Source organism: Danio aesculapii, chromosome 25 (genome assembly GCF_903798145.1).
Source record: "Danio aesculapii chromosome 25, fDanAes4.1, whole genome shotgun sequence".
NCBI classification, from domain to species: domain Eukaryota; kingdom Metazoa; phylum Chordata; class Actinopteri; order Cypriniformes; family Danionidae; genus Danio; species Danio aesculapii.
In genome coordinates, this window is record NC_079459.1 from 23,926,990 (window position 1) to 23,945,171 (window position 18,182).

General features: G+C 34.5%; 1 protein-coding gene across 1 annotated transcript in view; it reads right to left on the reverse strand.

Annotated features, from left to right (window-relative positions):
- The window catches only part of znrf1 (zinc and ring finger 1), a 67,880-nt gene continuing 49,698 nt past the window's right edge, over nt 1-18,182 (reverse strand). Inside the window, exons 3-5 of the mRNA XM_056451698.1 lie at nt 14,041-14,146; nt 5,933-6,024; nt 1-1,674 (exon numbers count right to left, since the gene is read on the reverse strand). Of these exons, the coding sequence (XP_056307673.1) occupies nt 5,967-6,024; nt 14,041-14,146 (164 nt within the window). The 3' untranslated portion in view covers nt 1-1,674; nt 5,933-5,966. The remainder of the gene's footprint in view (nt 1,675-5,932; nt 6,025-14,040; nt 14,147-18,182) is intronic.

Genomic DNA, 18,182 nt, shown 5'->3' on the forward strand with positions numbered 1-18,182 from the left:
TTATTTCATCTTGTTTTAATTATATGTATGATCATCATCATTATTACTCATCCCACAGATTGCACATCAAAATCATCAGACACTTAGTTTGTACCTCCTAAAAAACAGGCATCCGTTCATGTCCTTGGAAAAAGAAAAGAAAAAACAGAGAAAATAAGACGCCAAAGTAATAAAAGGATGGGTTTCGAGAGTGCCGAGTCACTTTCCGCAGCTCGCGCCGCATGAGATAGTACTACGCTACCTGACTCTGTTTATTATTTGATTTGTTTTACACGGCGAGGCGAAATTATTATCCACTGTTCTGATGGATGCTGTTTGTATGCCCTCATTTACAGGCACAAAGCAGGAAAAAAACACCTCAGAAATGCTCTATTTCTATCCAACACAAAAGTAATAGGTTGTCAAATATCTTCTTGCGGTTATTTTTTCCTACTATTTTTATTTTTCTCCTTTTTTTTTATTTATTTTTTGTACAATTTCAGCAACATTATTCTCTAACAGTGCTTGCTGCCTGTTTATACAGTAGACATAGGCATCCTGAAGGTTAAATAGACTTCTTGTGAGGGTTTCTCACAGAGTTTTTCCCAAAATAAAAAGTAAATGCAGATCATAGAAATGATCTTGTAATAGATTCACACCAGTATATCTGGGCTTTACATACAGTAGTGAAGCAACATTAGCTTACCAGACTCAAGCTGGTCGGTCACGTACAGAAAACATGGGAAAGATGGACAGAAGCTGAAATCGCACACACATACACACACGCACACACACACCAAATACGTACTCAAGGCTTTTACAGGGAAACTCTCCGAATATTACGATCAGTGTTAGCCCAGAAATTTCAGATAAACTAGGAAAATAGCTTTGAGCTTTGTATCGTTTGGAGGGGGGGGAAAGACATCTACTGTGAATTGTAAACATTTGAAGACAGAACGAGAGGCTTGTTTTCCCTCTCTGTTTATGACCCCCATGCTGATGTCTTGGACTTCCTCTGGCACTAACAGGAAACACAATTTACACATTTCCCTGCCTGTGGACACATGATCACACACATGCACACACACAGAATAAGTAAATCTACATCCACCGGCTGTCCAAAACATCACTAATGAGTGAAAGCTCCTCCCACAGAGTGGGTGTGAGGCCCCGCCCTCTTTCGCCGCACCCATTTAATCAGCATCATTTGATTGACAGGACAGGCGTCTGGATTAGTTTGAGAGTTGAGTTCTACTTGATTTCTGCATGTGCCCCGCCCCTTTAATAAACCCGCCTCTTGTGTTGCCCCGCCTATTCTCCTCCCATCTGATTACGTAAGGAGAAAGGACTGGGTCAAAATGCAGACCGAACACACACAGACGTCGATTAAAAACACAGAGTATGTAAAGTGGGGCAAGTAAGCGAGACGTTTCTTTTCTTTTTTTTTTCCGAAGCCAGTTGGTTGTTGGGGCGGTTAGCAGTTAGCAGTCTCTAGCACAGCGGGCAGGAGATTCTGGGATGCAAGTGGTGGTAATGACGGTGTCGGCTGGATGAACGCTTTTCATTTGGTTCAGTTTTTTTTCCGTGATGACACATGTCCGTTTCCGTAGGTTTGGATCAAATTGGTTGGTAGATCTGATTTTTATTTGGTTATTTTTTGTGTCAGGATATCCAGGATTAGATCCATAAAGTGCCCTGGGAAAACAGAGAAAGACGGAAAATAGGAGTTATTCTGAGTCTAAGGATGTCATGTTTGATTTGTGTTTCTGGAGGTAGTTTAGTTCAGTGGTGTAGGTCAGTGTTTCTCAACCACGTTCCTGGAGGACCACCAGCTCTGCACATTTTCAATGGCTGCGTCCAAAATCATCTACTACTCAGTAGGTACTGCATTTGAATGTGATTGTACTACTCGACTGTTAGAAAAGTACATTCTATACAGTATGAATGTCAGTAGTATGAATTTTGTCATCACGTGACCTACCCATGTCAGTTGTGTTGCTTCACTCCCATTCATGAATTCTCTTGCAGTGATTCAGGGGATAGCATTAGCGCGCATCGGATGCGCACTTCAGAATCTCGCGGGAAGTAGTAGGTCATCCGGGTACTTTTTTTGCATACTATGAATTCGAATTTACTACTCGGCTCGCACACTGTTTTTCTTTTTGTTTAGTATGGAAGTATGTGATTTTGGATGCAGCTCGTGTCTTCTTAACCAAACACACCTGATTCAGATCATCAGCTCATTAGCAGAAGCTGAAAGACCTGAAATGGGTGTAACAGACAAAGGAGACATCCAAAACATGTAGTGTTGGTGCTCCTCCAGGAACGTGGTTGAGAAACACTGGTCTAGGTGATGTATACATATCATATTGAGCATTACATTTAGTGAATGTAAATGAGCAAAGTATTTGAACTAAAATAATAATAATATACATCTTCAAACTTTTTTTTTGTTTTGTTTTAATGGTAAACTACTGCAGTGTTTCTCAACCACGTTCCAGCTCTGCACATTTCCCATGTCCCCTTAACCAAACACACCTGATTCATATCATCAGCTCTTTAGTAGATACTGAAAGACCTGTAATGGGCGTGAAAGACAAGGAAATATCCTAAACATGCAGGCTGCTTCCGAAATCACATACTTCCACACTATATAGTTCCCCCAAAAACAATATGGAAGCCGAGTACGTCCAAAGTCATAGACTTCGAAAAACATTAGATGAGAAGTAGCCGGATGACCGACTACTTCCGGCGAGATTCTGAATGCGATGGACGCTGCATTGTCCAATGATGCACCCCAAGAGAATTCATGAATGGGAGTGAAGCAACGCAACTGACGCAGGTAGATCAGATGACCATGACAAAATGGCGGATGTAGTATGCCCGAATTCCATTAATAGTTCTCACATTCATACTATATAGAACTTACTTTTCTAACAGTCAAGTAGTAAATTCAAATGCAGTACCTACTGAGTAGTAGGCGATTTTGGATGCAGTGGCAGTGTTGGTGGTCATTTTAGTTCTCCACACAACACAACAAGTCTACAAGTATTTAGAACTTTAGGAGTATTCAGGAATGAAAAAAGCAAAAATGACCCCTACTAGATCTAAAATAAAAACAAAATATCCTAATTAGGACCGTAATTTTACTGGAACAACGTTAAAGTCATAGTTCACCCAAAAAATAAAAATTACCTCATCATTTATTCTCCCTCTCCCTCCTTCCCTCCCTATTTCTTCGGTTGAACAGAACAAAAAAGGAGATATTTTGAAAAATGCTGGCTACTGCCGCCTATTGACTTTATACTTCAGAATTTTTTACTTTTTATCTCAAAGTTCTGACATTTATATCACACAATTGCGACTTTATTTGTCAAAATCCTGACTTTATAACTTTCTAACTCAAATTTTTGATTCTTTTTCTTAGAATTCAAACGTTATAAAACGCAATCAGAATTCTGACTTTATATCAGGCAATTGCAACTATCAGAATTCTGACTTTATAGCTCAGAATTGTGACTATCAAAATTCTGACTTTATATTGTGCAATTTCAACCTTATTTCTCAGATTTCTGATATATCACTTTATTTATCAAAATTCTGAATTTATAAAGCATAATTCTGACTTTATAACTCAGATTTGTGACTTTATCTCAGAATTCTGACTTTATATCAGGCAATTGCAACTATTTATCACAATTCTGACTTTATAACTCAGAATTCTGACTTTATATTGTGCAATTTCAACTTTATTTCTCAGAGTTCTGACTTTATATCACACAATTGAGACTTTATCAAAATTATGACTTTATTACTCAGAATTCTGACTTTTTATCTAAAAATTCTGACTTTATATTGTGCAACTGCAACTTTATTTTTTCAGAATTCTGACTTTACCTCACGCAATTGCAAATATTTATCAGAATTCTGACTTTCTAACTCAGAATTGTGAATTTTATCTCAAAATTCTGACTTTATATCACGCAATTGCGACTTTATCAAAATCCTGACTTTATAACTCCGATTTGTGACTTATCTCAGAATTCTGACTTTATATAACGCAGTTCCAACTATTTATCAGAATTCTAACTCTATACCACATAATTGCAACTATTTATCATAATTCTGACTTTATAACTCAGAATTGTGACTTTTTCTCAGAATTCTGACTTTATATCACACAATTGAGACTTTATCAAAATTATGACTTTATTACTCAGAATTCTGACTTTTTATCTAAAAATTTTATCTTTTTATCACCAGTGTTGGTGGTCCGCCAGGAACATGGATGAGAAACTTTAAACTACTGTGTGCAAAAGGTCAACTATGAAGTTATGATTTCTGTTAATGGGTTAATAATAACAGTATTATACTGTACCATTACCACTACTACTAATACTAATACTACCAGTACTACCACTATTACTACTACTACTACAAAAATGCTTTTCTTGCTTACATTTTTTTGTCCTTTTTATAGTCCAAATATCTATAAATTCCTAAATCATAAAGCATTGTGCTTCATGTCGACAATCAATTTGGTGTAAATTGGTTTTGGAGGAGTTTTTGAAAAGAAAGTTTTTAAACAAAATCAAAATGGCAGAAGGGAAGTTTGGCAGATTATGGCATAATTGGTGTGTGGGTTGTCGGCATGAAGACAATAATTGCCATTAATATTAAAACTTACAAATTTGGTAATAACTTTTTGCTCGACAAGCAAAGATATTGTCTTGTTTTCCGAAATAATATGCCAAAATCAAGTGAGTTTTTCCTTAAAACAAGCTAAAGAATCTGCCAATGGGGTAAGCAAACTAATCTTGGTTTTTCTTTTGACACAAGATTATTTTGTTTGCCCCATTGGCAGATTATTTAGCTTGTTTTAAGGAAAAACTCACTTAAGTTTGACATGAATTCTTAAAACAAGACAATATGTTTTACTTATCTAGAAAATACTTCTTGATTTAAGAATTGTTAGATCAGAAACAAGACACAAAATAAGTAAGAAAAGCATTTTTACAGTGTACTACTACTACTACTACTACTAATTATTATTGTAATATACTATCAAGGTGTCCTGAATTCTGAAATGTTTAAGATTTTTGTAGTACAGAAAGTCATTATAGAGGACTTAATGTAAAACCTTTTAACTTGTAATGTATGTAATTGCTGAAAACTTGTATATGCACAAATTAACAAGTAATAATGCAGTAATAATAATAACAATAATAAAATGGCTCTTAAAGTGGTTTGAGCTCTAGACCTTTGTTAACACATTTAAAGAGTGTGAAAACTTTGTTACTTCCTTTATAATAGCAGAAATTAATTTGACTATTTGGGGAGGTTTAAGTGATAGTTTCACATTTACTTTACAGAGCATCTGGAAAATATTAATAGCGCTTCACTTTTTCCACATTTTTTTATGTTAGTCTTATTCCAAAATGGATTCAATTCATTTATTTCCTCGAAATTCTACACACAATACCCCATAATGACAATGTGAAAAAAAAGATTTTATGAAATTGTTGCAAATTTATTAAAAATAAAAAACCTAAAAAAACCATTTTGGAATAAGGCTGTAACATAAAATGTGGAAAAAGTGAAGCGCTATGAACACTTTGCGGATGCACTGTACATCTAAAACACTCTTAAGTAATGCAGTAAAGATCAGTTGAAATATCAGGTTATTAAAGATATTATTTACTGAAATAAAATTAACCAAAAAAAGATTAGAAAATGTTAGAAACCTGAAACCATTGACTTACCCTAGCGTTTGTTTTTCCTACAATGGATGTCAATGGTTACAGGTTTCCAACATTTTTCAAAATATCTTCTTTTATGATTAACAGATCAAAATACTAGTGCGGAAAAAGTGGAGGGTGTGTAAATGATTACATCTTTATCCCTTTAAGCCATGTGTTTGCATGTAGGTGAATAATAATGAGACTGTGTTCACCTTTCTCAGTGGTAGCAGAAGTAGATGATGGAGGTCAGTCTGAAGGATGTTCAGGGCAGGAGCGGTTGATCTCAAACCAGGAGTCTATACAGCTAATGAAAGAAAGATGCTAACAATGTCAGTTTGGAGTCCTTTTTAATGTAACTGATGTCAGAAATACAATATTCCCATTAGCATAATGCTTTTAAGCGATTCTATATAAGGCTATTAAGATTTCCAGCATCAGATCATTTTTCTGTCCATGCTAAAAAGTGCACAGACGGCAGGAAATAGCAAAGTCACCGCCAATAAGAATGTATTTTATGTTTAATATACAGATATGGTGCAAGAATCGCTACCAGACATACTTTATTGTCAGGAAAATAAGACATGGTTGTTAAAACGTCATGCTGAGAGAAAGCAAAAGCACTATAATTGAATTAAAAATGCTGTAAAATAGACTATTGATAGTGCTAAAGGGAACAGCAGAGATATAAACATTATAAACGTGCATTTTCTCCACACAACACAACACATCTACAAGTATTTAGAACTTTAGGAGTATTCAGGAATGAAAAAAGCAAAAATGACCCCTACTAGATCTAAAATAAAAACAAAATATCCTAATTAGGACTGTAATTTTACTGGAACAACGTTAAAGTCATAGTTCACCCAGAAAATAAAAATTACCTCATCATTTATTCTCCCTAACCCTCCTTCCCTCCCTATTTCTTCAGTTGAACAGAACAAAAAAGGAGATATTTTGAAAAATGCTGGCTACTGCCGCCTATTGACTTAATAACTCGGAATTTCTTTCTTTTATCTCAGAGTTCTGACATTTATATCACACAATTGCGACTTTATTTGTCAAAATTCTGACTTTATAACTCAAATTTCTGACTCTTTTTCTCAGAATTCAAACGTAATCAGAATTCTTACTTTATATCGCGCAATTGCAACTATTTATCAGAATTCTGACTTTATAGCTCAGAATTGTGACTATCAAAATTCTGACTTTATATTGTGCAATTTCAACCTTAATTCTTAGATTTCTGATATATCACTTTATTTATCAAAATTCTGAATTTATAAAGCATAATTCTGACTTTATAACTCAGATTTGTGACTTTTTATCTCAGAATTCTGAGTTTATAAAATGCAATTGCAACTATTTATTAGAATTCTAACTTTATAACTCAGAATTCTGACTTCATATTGTGCAATTTCAACTTTATTTCTCAGAGTTCTGACTTTATATCACACAATTGAGACTTAATCAAAATTATGACTTTATTACTCAGAATTCTGACTTTTTATCTAAAAATTCTGACTTTATATTGTGCAACTGCAACTTTATTTTTTTCAGAATTTTGACTTTATATCACGCAATTGCAAATATTTATCAGAATTCTGACTTTATAACTCAGAATTGTGACTTATCTCAGAATTCTGACTTTATATAATGCAATTACAACTATTTATCAGAATTCTAACTCTACAGTATATCACATAATTGCAACTATTTATCAGAATTCTGACTTTATAACTCAGATTTGTGACTTATCTCAGAATTCTGACTTTATATAACGCAGTTCCAACTATTTATCAGAATTCTAACTCTATATCACATAATTGCAATTATTTATCATAATTCTGACTTTATAACTCAGATTTGTGACTTATCTCAGAATTCTGACTTTATATTACACAATTGCGACTTTATCTAGATTCTGACTTTATATCACACAATTGCGACTTTATCAAGATTCTGACTTTATAAGACTTTATACTGTGCAATTGCAACTTTATTTCTCAGAATTAGTAAAAGAAAAAAAAACTATGGAAGTCAATAGGTGCCAGCATTTTCAAAATAGGTTTTGAACAAATAAAGAGTAAGTAAATTATGCCAGAATGAAATTTTTTGGGTGAACTATCCCTTTAAAGTTATCTTAAGCTGGTGTTCTCAAAAATAAAGACAAAAATAAAAGATTTAATTTCTTGAAGTACAAAAATAAACTTCGGTAGCTACTTTCACACTTTTCTGTAAAATTACTGGTAAATTGCTGTGAAGAGATTGTGTGTGAATAGACCCTTATTTAAAAAATGTGTTCTGTCAATTTTCTGGAATTAAAAGTTGTAACATTACCAGTAAATTGCCAGAATTCTGCTTTATAAACAGCGCAATTCTTAATTTACTATCTGCTGCTACTTTCCGTAGTATGGCAATAAATGTCATGTAAAATGGCATTCAAACTCACATTATTAGCATTTAACACCGAATAAAGCACATAAGGTGTACATGAGGAAACAACAAGGAATAGAAGCCATTTCTAAAATATAAATTTCAGGTGTTGTTTAGGACAAAAACTCATTTTAATATGTAAAATATTCCTTCTATCGCTTGTCATTGTTTTTATTTAGAACATGACTTAAATCAGCCTTTAAGCTTGATAATCAGGCACACTCCTCTTGATGTCGTCAATCTGGCAACCTGCGATTGTGTGTTTTGAACCAGGAGTGCAATACCTAGTTCAACCACTGGGTGTCAAACTTACATACTGCGCCTTTAAAATCTTTTCAGTAATTTTACAGCAATTTACTGGTATTACTATGTGAAAGGGGCTACTGTAAGTATATCAAGGCCTTAAATGTCATGCCTAAATTAATTTATTTAAAGTTACACTAAAGCTTGTGCTTATAAATAGGTCACACAAGTGGCCCAGATGTTTTATTGGTTACAGCTGGTCAAAGGCCAAAACCAACCCCAGACTCATTGTGAAAATGTACCCCTATATACATTTCTGGAGAGCACCAAATATGTCCAAGGAGCTGCGTTTTTTTTTTTTTTTTTTTTTTTTTTGCAGTTTTTGTTATCGCAAATCCACCAGAGGCCGCTGTGTATGCTTTTTGAGATCTCAAATTTCTCTCGTGAGTGCCATTCGCACCTGCTGTTCTTGCGTAAATCCACCAGAGGCCGCTGTCAACTGACTGACTGACCGATTGACTGACCCACCCTCCTCCTTCCCTAAACCCAACCAATAGTGTTTTCAAAATCACAGATTGATCCCCTACCCACTTCCCTAAACCCAAACAATAGTGTTTTCAAAATCACAGATTGACCCTCTACCCACTTCCCTAAACCCAAACAATAGTGTTTTCAAAATCACAGATTGACCCCCTACCCACTTCCCTAAACCCAAACAATAGTGTTTTCAAAATCACAGATTGACCCCCTACCCACTTCCCTAAACCCAAACAATAGTGTTTTCAAAATCACAGATTGACCCCCTACCCACTTCCCTAAACCCAAACAATAGTGTTTTCAAAATCACAGATTGACCCCCTACCCACTTCCCTAAACCCAAACAATAGTGTTTTCAAAATCACAGATTGACCCCCTACCCACTTCCCTAAATCCAAACAATAGTGTTTTCAAAATCACAGATTGACCCCCTACCCACTTCCCTAAACCCAAACAATAGTGTTTTCAAAATCACAGATTGACCCCCTACCCACTTCCCTAAACCCAAACAATAGTGTTTTCAAAATCACAGATTGACCCCCTACCCACTTCCCTAAACCCAATTGACGGTTTTAAAAAGCAATCCAGAAAAAGAAAAGCCCTAGACTGATTTTTACCAAGTTTTCAGATTTTACCACATTCTCACTCTGTCATTTACTTGTTTATTTTATTTTTTGGCTTCTGTTTTGGTCTAACCCACTTTCTGGAACCGTTCTTCGCCGGACTCTGACCCTGTCATCGTGGATTTTTTTGCTTCAGTCCACCAACGTACATGGCGAGCTAACTGTACAAACTGATAACCGCGGGAAAGCCACGGTGTCCACATGAAGGTAAAGCGGTCATCTGTTAAACGCGAAAAGGAACAGCATCATACCGCCCCGTAGCGTTTGTTTTAAAAACGAAATTCAGCCAAACGAATTTCTGGCTATATAATTCGCGATCTCCAGAAATGTATATAGGACTACGCTTTCAGAATGAGCTTATGTTGGCCAAAACCATTACGATTAACTTAGAAGTGATAGGATTTATTGTTTGTCACTTTAATGCATCAAGCCTGGTTAGGTATGAGCGTAAAACTTGCTTGTGGCATATTTGTTTGGTTATGTATCAGTGTATATGAATACCAGCCAGCTAATCGGTTCACTTTTAAAGGTGTCTGCAATTTGAGACCTTACAGTTCGATAGCCAGAAGCCTCCTGCTGAGACGCCATATACAGACATGAGATGCCAATCATAGTGTTACATAATAACATAATTATATATAGGACATGACAAGGTTTGCGTTTCGTGTTCAGCACAGAACGCAGTGGTTCGTTTGAATGGCTAACAGCTGAAACATTTCCTGTCCTGTTTAACATTAGAAGGTTTGCCATTACCACACGCATCAGGATTATAGTGTTAATTCATGGTGTGCTAAACTAAAGATACAAAAAAAAATTCTACCAAACATCCAATACAATGATGTGTCCTGATCTAGTGAGTGCATGTGATATTATGTTGAACTCAATAATATGGGTATAGGTGTCAAAAAGGCATGAGAAAATCCTCCAACACACAAACAAATAATCTGCTGAATGGAGACATTTCTGATGCCCGTATTGAACTGTAATGGCCGCCATCATATACTGAAAAAAAAAAACACTGGATAAATGGGGCTACAAACATTTGAGAGGCCGTGGGAAGAGACAGAAACTGTCCATTTGAAACGCTATTCGTTGTGAATGCTTAGATGAGGTGACTTTGTTTATAATTTCAGTGTTTATCTGACAGGCAGCAGCTAAAAACAACATGCCTGTTGTGGGAAAACTACTCACCCTCAGGTAGAAGTTGAGCTATTTGGAGTAAACAAATGTTTTAAATACACTGTTTTTAAGTTTTTAAGCCCTTTCCCACCGCTGAATAATGATAAAAAAAAGATAATTGTGACTTTTTATCTTACAATTGCGTGAGACAAACTCAGAATTGTGACTTTTTATCTACGAATTCTGACTTTATATTGATCAATTGCTACTATTTATCAGAATTCTGGCTTTATAACTCACAATTGTGACTATCAGAATTTTGACTTTATAACTCAGAATGACTACTTTATCTCAGAATTCTGACTTTATATTGAGCAATTGACTTCATTTATCAGAATTCTGACTTTATAGTGTGCAATTGTGTCTTTATTTCTCAGAATTCTGACTTTATATTGAGCAATTGTGACTTCATTTATCAGAATTCTGACTTTATAGTGTGCAATTGTGACTTTATTTATCAGAATTCTGACTTTATATTGAGCAATTGTGTCTTTATTTCTCAGAAATCTGACTTTATAACTCAAAATTTAAATTTTATCTCAGAATTCTGACTATATCACACAATTGCAACTTTATTTATAAGAATTGTGACTATCAGAATTCTGGCTTTATAACTCACAATTGTGACTATCAGAATTTTGACTTTATAACTCAGAATGACTACTTTATCTCAGAATTCTGACTTTATATTGAGCAATTGTGACTTTATTTATCAGAATTCTGACTTTATAACTCAAAATTTTAATTTTATCTCAGAATTCTGACTATATTACACAATTGCAACTTTATTTATAAGAATTGTGACTTTATTTATCAGAATTCTGACTTTATCTTACAATTGTGTCTTTATTTATCAGAAATCTGACTGTAACTCTGAATTGCCACTTTATTTCTCAGAATTCTGACTTTATAGTGTGCAATTGTGTCTTTATTTCTCAGAATTTTGACTTTATATTGAGCAATTGTGACTTCATTTATCAGAATTCTGACTTTATATCACAAAATTGCATCTTTATTTATCATAATTCTGACTTTATATCTCAGATTTGTGACTTTTTATCTCATAATTCTGACTTTATATAACGCAATTACAACTATTTATCATAATTCTAACTATATTACATAATTGTGACTTTATTTATCATAATTCTGAATTTATAACTCTGAATTGGGACATTTTAACTCCAAATCTGACTATATTGTGCAATTACAGCTTAATTTATCAGAGTTCTGACTTTCCATTACACTATTGCGACTTTATTACTCATAGTTCTGAATTTATAACTAAGAATTGTGACTTTTTATCTCAGAATTGTAACTTTATATAACGCAGTTGTGACTATTTATTAGAATTCTAACTTTATATCACATGATTGTGACTTTATTTATCAGAATTCTGACTTCATAACTCGATATTTTAACTCAAAATTCTGACTATATTGTGCAGTTGCAACTTTATTTCCCAGAATACTGACTTTGTCACCCAATTACGACTTTATTTATCATAATTCTGACTTTATAACTCAGACTTGTGATTTTATCTTAAAATTCTGACTTTATATTGTGCAATTGCGACTTTATTTATCAGAGATCTGACTTTATATCACACAATTGCAACTTTATCAGAATTCTGACTTTACATTGTGCAATTGCCACTTTTGAATTGTGACTTGGCGACGCAGTGGTGCAGTAGGTAGTGCTGTCGCCTCACAGCAAGAAGGTCGCTGATTCAAGCCTCGGCTGGGTCAGTTGGCGTTTCTGTGTGGAGTTTGCGTGGGTTTCCTCCGGGTGCTCCGGTTGTCCCCACAGTCCAAAGACATGCGGTACAGGTTAATTGGGTAGGCTAAATTCTCCGTAGTGTATGAGTGTGTATGGATGTTTCCCAGAGATGGGTTGCAGCTGGAAGGGCATCCGCTGCGTGAAACATGTGCTGGATAAGTTGGCGGTTCATTCTGCTGTGGCGACCCCGAATTAATAAAGGGACTAAGCCGAAAAGAAAATGAATGAATGAATGAATTGTGACTTTTTAATCTCAGAATTCTGACTTTATATCAGGTAATTGCGACTTTATTTATCAGAATTCTGACTTTATATCACGTAATTGCGACTTTATTTATCATAATTCTGACTTTATAACACAGAATTGTGACTTTTTCTCAGATTTCTAACTTTGTTTCTCAGAATTGTGAGTTCATATTTGTCTATTCTGAGAAAAAAAGTCAGAATTGCAATTTTATATTACGCAATTCTGAGGTAAAAACCCGCAATAACCTTTTAAAAAATTTTATTCAGAGGTGGGAACAGGCTTCCACAGTAAACTAATCATCTTCATGCAAACATTTTTAAAAAATTAAGTACATTATTCATTCATCTGTCTCTATATGTTTGATTCTCAGGGGGTACGTCACCTTTTAAGGAATAAACAATTTACTTCAACTTGTTAAACCTAAAAGAATTATGTTTTTAACCCTATTTATTGTTCAGAACTCTGATAAATTAAGTTGAAAAGACTTAACTTGTGTAGATGTAACATGTTTATATAAAAATGTGTTTACCTTTTCACTTTTTATAGTGACTTTGAAGAAAAAGACAGATATGCTTGAGCAATCAATCTCTGTATGGTTGCGTCTTGTACTGCTTTTGATTCATTTAGATGTCTTTGATATGTGTTGCAATCAGATTGAGTTAGTTTGTATGGAAATTCTTTCCAGTGGTCTTGGTCAACTTGATTTTTTTGGGTTTCAGCAATGTTCACAGTTATTTAAATCACAATTTATGCACCAAAAATGTCTTTGTTCGTCTATATCTTGCACATCAGATTAGGGTGCAAATTTACTGAGCAAAACAATGCTTGCGTGTTGTGCTGCTGACTCTAACTGCAATACATCATATTACCTATAGTAAAATTCACAATGGCAATCTGACAAGGAATAGCAAACATTGCTAAACAAAGTAGTTTTTATTTTGGCGCATGAAAGTGTTCTATGAGCTTTGTATGATTACAGCTGAACCACTGAAGTCACATGGAATGTTTTGAAGATGTTTTTGATTCCTCTTCCACCTTTTGAAAGTCTCTTTGAACACCCAATGCTGTCTATGAAGGACAAGAGAGCTCCTGGATTTCATCTAAAATATTTTAATTTGTGTTCTGAAGATGAACGAGGGTCTCGGGGGTTTGGAACAACATGAGGGTGAGTGATTGATAACAGATTTTAACTACTAACCCTTTAAAATATATTGAGTGAACCAATCCTTTATTCATATAAAATGCCTTCTAAAAAACTATAAACTGTGTTGTTGCTCACCTTTTGTGATAGATACAGAGGCACGGCAGTCTAGCAATGGTGTCTCCCTGCTGTAGCTCCTCCAGACATATTACACATTCTCCTGCGTCTCTTGACAACACGTCATCTGTAACACACACACACACACACACACAGAGAGAGAGATTCATAATGAGCATCTAGAATACACTGTTAATCAAAAATGTGGGTTTTTATTCAGCGAAGATGCAATAAAGTCTGTGTGAAAACAACTTTACAATGTTTACTATAGCGGATATTGTTATTCTTTAGTTAAACAATTAATTTGTGCAAGTTAATAGACAGATTTTTTTTTTTTTATTTAGTGATCTTCAATCAAAGCAGATAGATAGATGGATGGATGGATAGATAGATGGATCAAAACAAACAATACGAGGGAATGATTAAATATACTCAATATTCTGTTCTCAATATTCTGTTTTAAATAAAAGCAGATCCTGTTTATTCATAAAAGAATCCTGAAATAAAACCGTTTCCTTAACAATTTCAAGCAGCAAAACTGTTTTCAACATTAATAATAACAGCAAATCAGCATATTATATCATAATTTCTGAAGAATCATATCATGAATTTGCATTGCATAACTATGATAATTACACCTTACACCTGTTAATTTACAAAAAGCAGTCATGTTCAGTTGTAAGAAAAGAAATGTACATTTTTAAATTTAGATATTAATATAAATATAAGGTTAGTATGCTGTACAAAATTCCTGGTTGCCTTACATTTATAAGCTGAATTAAATTAACCTTGAGTTCATTGAACTTGTATTATGTTAAACTGACTTAAAATAGCTTGTGTAACTTAATTAATTAATTTAGAACACGATTAACTTGGTTAAATAAGTTATCAATGATCTAAAAACACAAGCTGTCAGACTAATTGATTATATAACTTCTTTACAGTGTATTAGCATAATGATTTTAAATGTTAAATACACAAAGTTATTAAATTATCAATGTCTTAAACAGATTTATCATGGGATTTTACAATTATTATTATTCAGAAAACTTATGGTCCAAATATGGTTATACATTCATAAAAACATGAATGAATAAATATATTATATTTAAAAATATGAATATGCCTACTAATATGTACAAAAATTATTATCCAGCACATGGTTCCCATTTCAAAACTCCTGTTTTATCACATTCCCCCTGTCCACTTTATGAAATCAAGGTTTAAACTGACTGTTAAATGTACATTTTCTGCACCTTTCATAGTATGAACACTATGAAAATTCACGTCTATTTTCTGAATTGCGATGTTTGGCACTGCACATTCATAAAAGCATCATACCGTGTATTAGTCATTGGGCTTGTCAGCCAGCAGGAGGCAGCGGTGAGTAAAAGCTCACCAAACACTGCGCTCCTCAGTTCACGCACACGCACACGCAAGAAGACAGTTGGTTGAAAGAGGTGGGTTGGTTTCCAGTAAACAAGCATAACAACTAGTGGTTTAAGACTCGTGGTTCATCATTTCTGGGTGTTTGTTTGTGGTGGAGAGATGACGACGAGGTGTGAACTCATTTTCTGCTAATAGCTGAAGGGTAACAACAACCAAAACGATTTGACTTGCATGACCATACCTGCCTAATGACTCAAACACGCACACCGTTCTCAGCTTGCTTTAGTTTCCAGTAATAGTGTTCTTCACAGGAAATGTTCCAGAAAACGAAACAGGTCACTTCCTGTCCTGTAACGTGTCGTGCATTGCTTCCCCTGGAAACACCTGTAGCGCGTTTGTGTGTGTGTGCGTGCGTGCGTGCGTGCGTGTGTGTGTGTGTGAACTAGTACAACTATTTTTGTGAGGGATTTGACCATGAGAATGCGCACCAAGAGAGTAAAGTAAGGACAATTTGGCTGCTCTTCACTTTTAAAGGGCTGTTTAAGGTTTAAGACTCGCGGTTAGAATTGGGTTAAGCTTATGGTTAAGATTATCAACCTCAAAAAAACAAATAGCGCGAGTGAGATAGGTAAGGAGTGTGGTAAACACAGACAGAAGGTGACAGGATAATGAGGTTTGTGTGAATGCAGGATGTTTGAAGGTTAACCCGGTTTCCCAGTTTACTTCTGGAACACCTGCAACATCTCACTGATATACTGATAAGTGGTTAAACAGACGTTTTCAAGTGTAATCTTTTTTCTGTTGAACACAAAATAAGTCTTTAGAAAAAATGCAGAAACTTGTAAACATTGACTGACTTATGCAAAAAAAAAAAAAATATATATATACAGTATATATATTCTTTTTTTTTTTTTTATAGTTTAACTGACCGGTTAAGCACCCTTTTGGTTAATGGTTAATCAGTTATTACAAGCCTCCCTAATTGCTGATGAGTTTCATTTTAATTCATTTGAATGAGCAAGACGAGCTTTTACAATGTATTAGCAGAACTGAACGTTTTTCCAGATTACCTCGGAAGAACAAACTGTTTGAAGGCTGAGAGAACTCAGAAACGTCCCGCCAAAAATGAGCTCTTAACGGCTGCGCTTGAATTTGTAAACATAGAAGGGGTCAGACTTTTCTTGATGGTTTCACTTTTATTTAAAGCTCTAGAGTTCCTACATCTACTTTGTCCCAGAGACATCCAAAGACAGAAGTACGAACCATAGCTATATGTTTACACATTTGACAAATTACAAGTATTGTGAACAACTTCGATGTAAAGATGTGAATAAATCAATTGTTTATTTTCCAGCCACCTGCACCGCTGTAGAGCATTGTGGCGCAGCTCAGGCTGAAGAGGAGAAGATGAAGCGCCAGTGTTTTGTGCACAGACGGCAGACGGGACAGCAGATAGATTGCAGTTTCAAGAGGACGTGATGGAGCGAGAGAGAACGACACGGGGTGGAGAAGAAGGAGAGGTGAGCTGGGAAAAACAAGAGATGATGGCAGGAATGAGCAGAGAACAGACGGCAGACATATGCTCCAAATACAAATCAGCTTAGTCGAGTCAGAGTAAAGGAGACCGCAGGCAGATTTCTTGCAAAGTTGGGCTGAAATGAAACTTATGTTAATTAGGAATGTACAGTGCATATACACTGCTCTTCAAGCCTGCATTCACTTGATTAAAAAACAAACAAGCGCTTTTTCATTCAATACGTCTTTTAATTTAATTTCATTTATTGCAGTGGTGGCAAAGCAGATTTTTCAGCTTCACATGATGATTTGACACTCAATAAATGCTTATTATTATTATTATTATTATTATTATCAGTGTTAAAAAGTGGATTTGATATTTTGTTTTAACTTAAATAGTTTTATAGTTCAAAAGAACAGCATTATTTAACACTTTAACATTATAAATTCCTTTATTTTTTATCAACTAAATACATCCATTATGAATAAAAAATGTGAACAGACACCAAATTTTTGAATAGTAGTGTGTGTTTGTTGATAACTACAGTTTGCATTATATTTAATCAATTTAGTTATAAAATATAGTAAACTAAATTCATTAAAACAACATATTTTTAATTGAAATTATTTTAAAATGAGATTACGAACATTTTTTTTAAATGAAAAGATTAGAATGAAATTTTAAAATGAAAAAGGCGTCTATATTATTTGCTGCAAAACTTAATTTAAACTCTCTCTCTCTCTCTCTCTCTCTCTCTCTCTCTCTCTCTCTCTCTCTATATATATATATATATATATATAAGGGCTGGGTCATTAATCAAAAAGTAATCGAAATCGACTTTCAGAACCTATAATCGACCCCACGCTGAATCATATTTCTTATTTTATGTAAATTATTTACATGAATTATACTCTATTATATAGGTAAGTCTGAATTATATTAATTAGTTTATGGTTTATACTTATTATATTATTCTGATCTTATACTTCTGCCAAAAGCACGAGTACAGTCCGCCGCAGTCTTTGCATACATGCGTACCTCTCAAAAAAAAAAGTAATAATCAATAAATAATCACAATCAGCCTGTCATACTGAGCCGAGCAAAGACGATTCCGCCACAAGATGGTGACAGAGACCGCATAATAAGTCCTTAGGGGAGAAAAACTTGCATTTTCTTTCTTTCTTCATATTTCAAACTACAGCTGATCAAATAATTCTTAAACAGGTAAGTGACATTCTAAGTCAATCTCTCTCTTTTG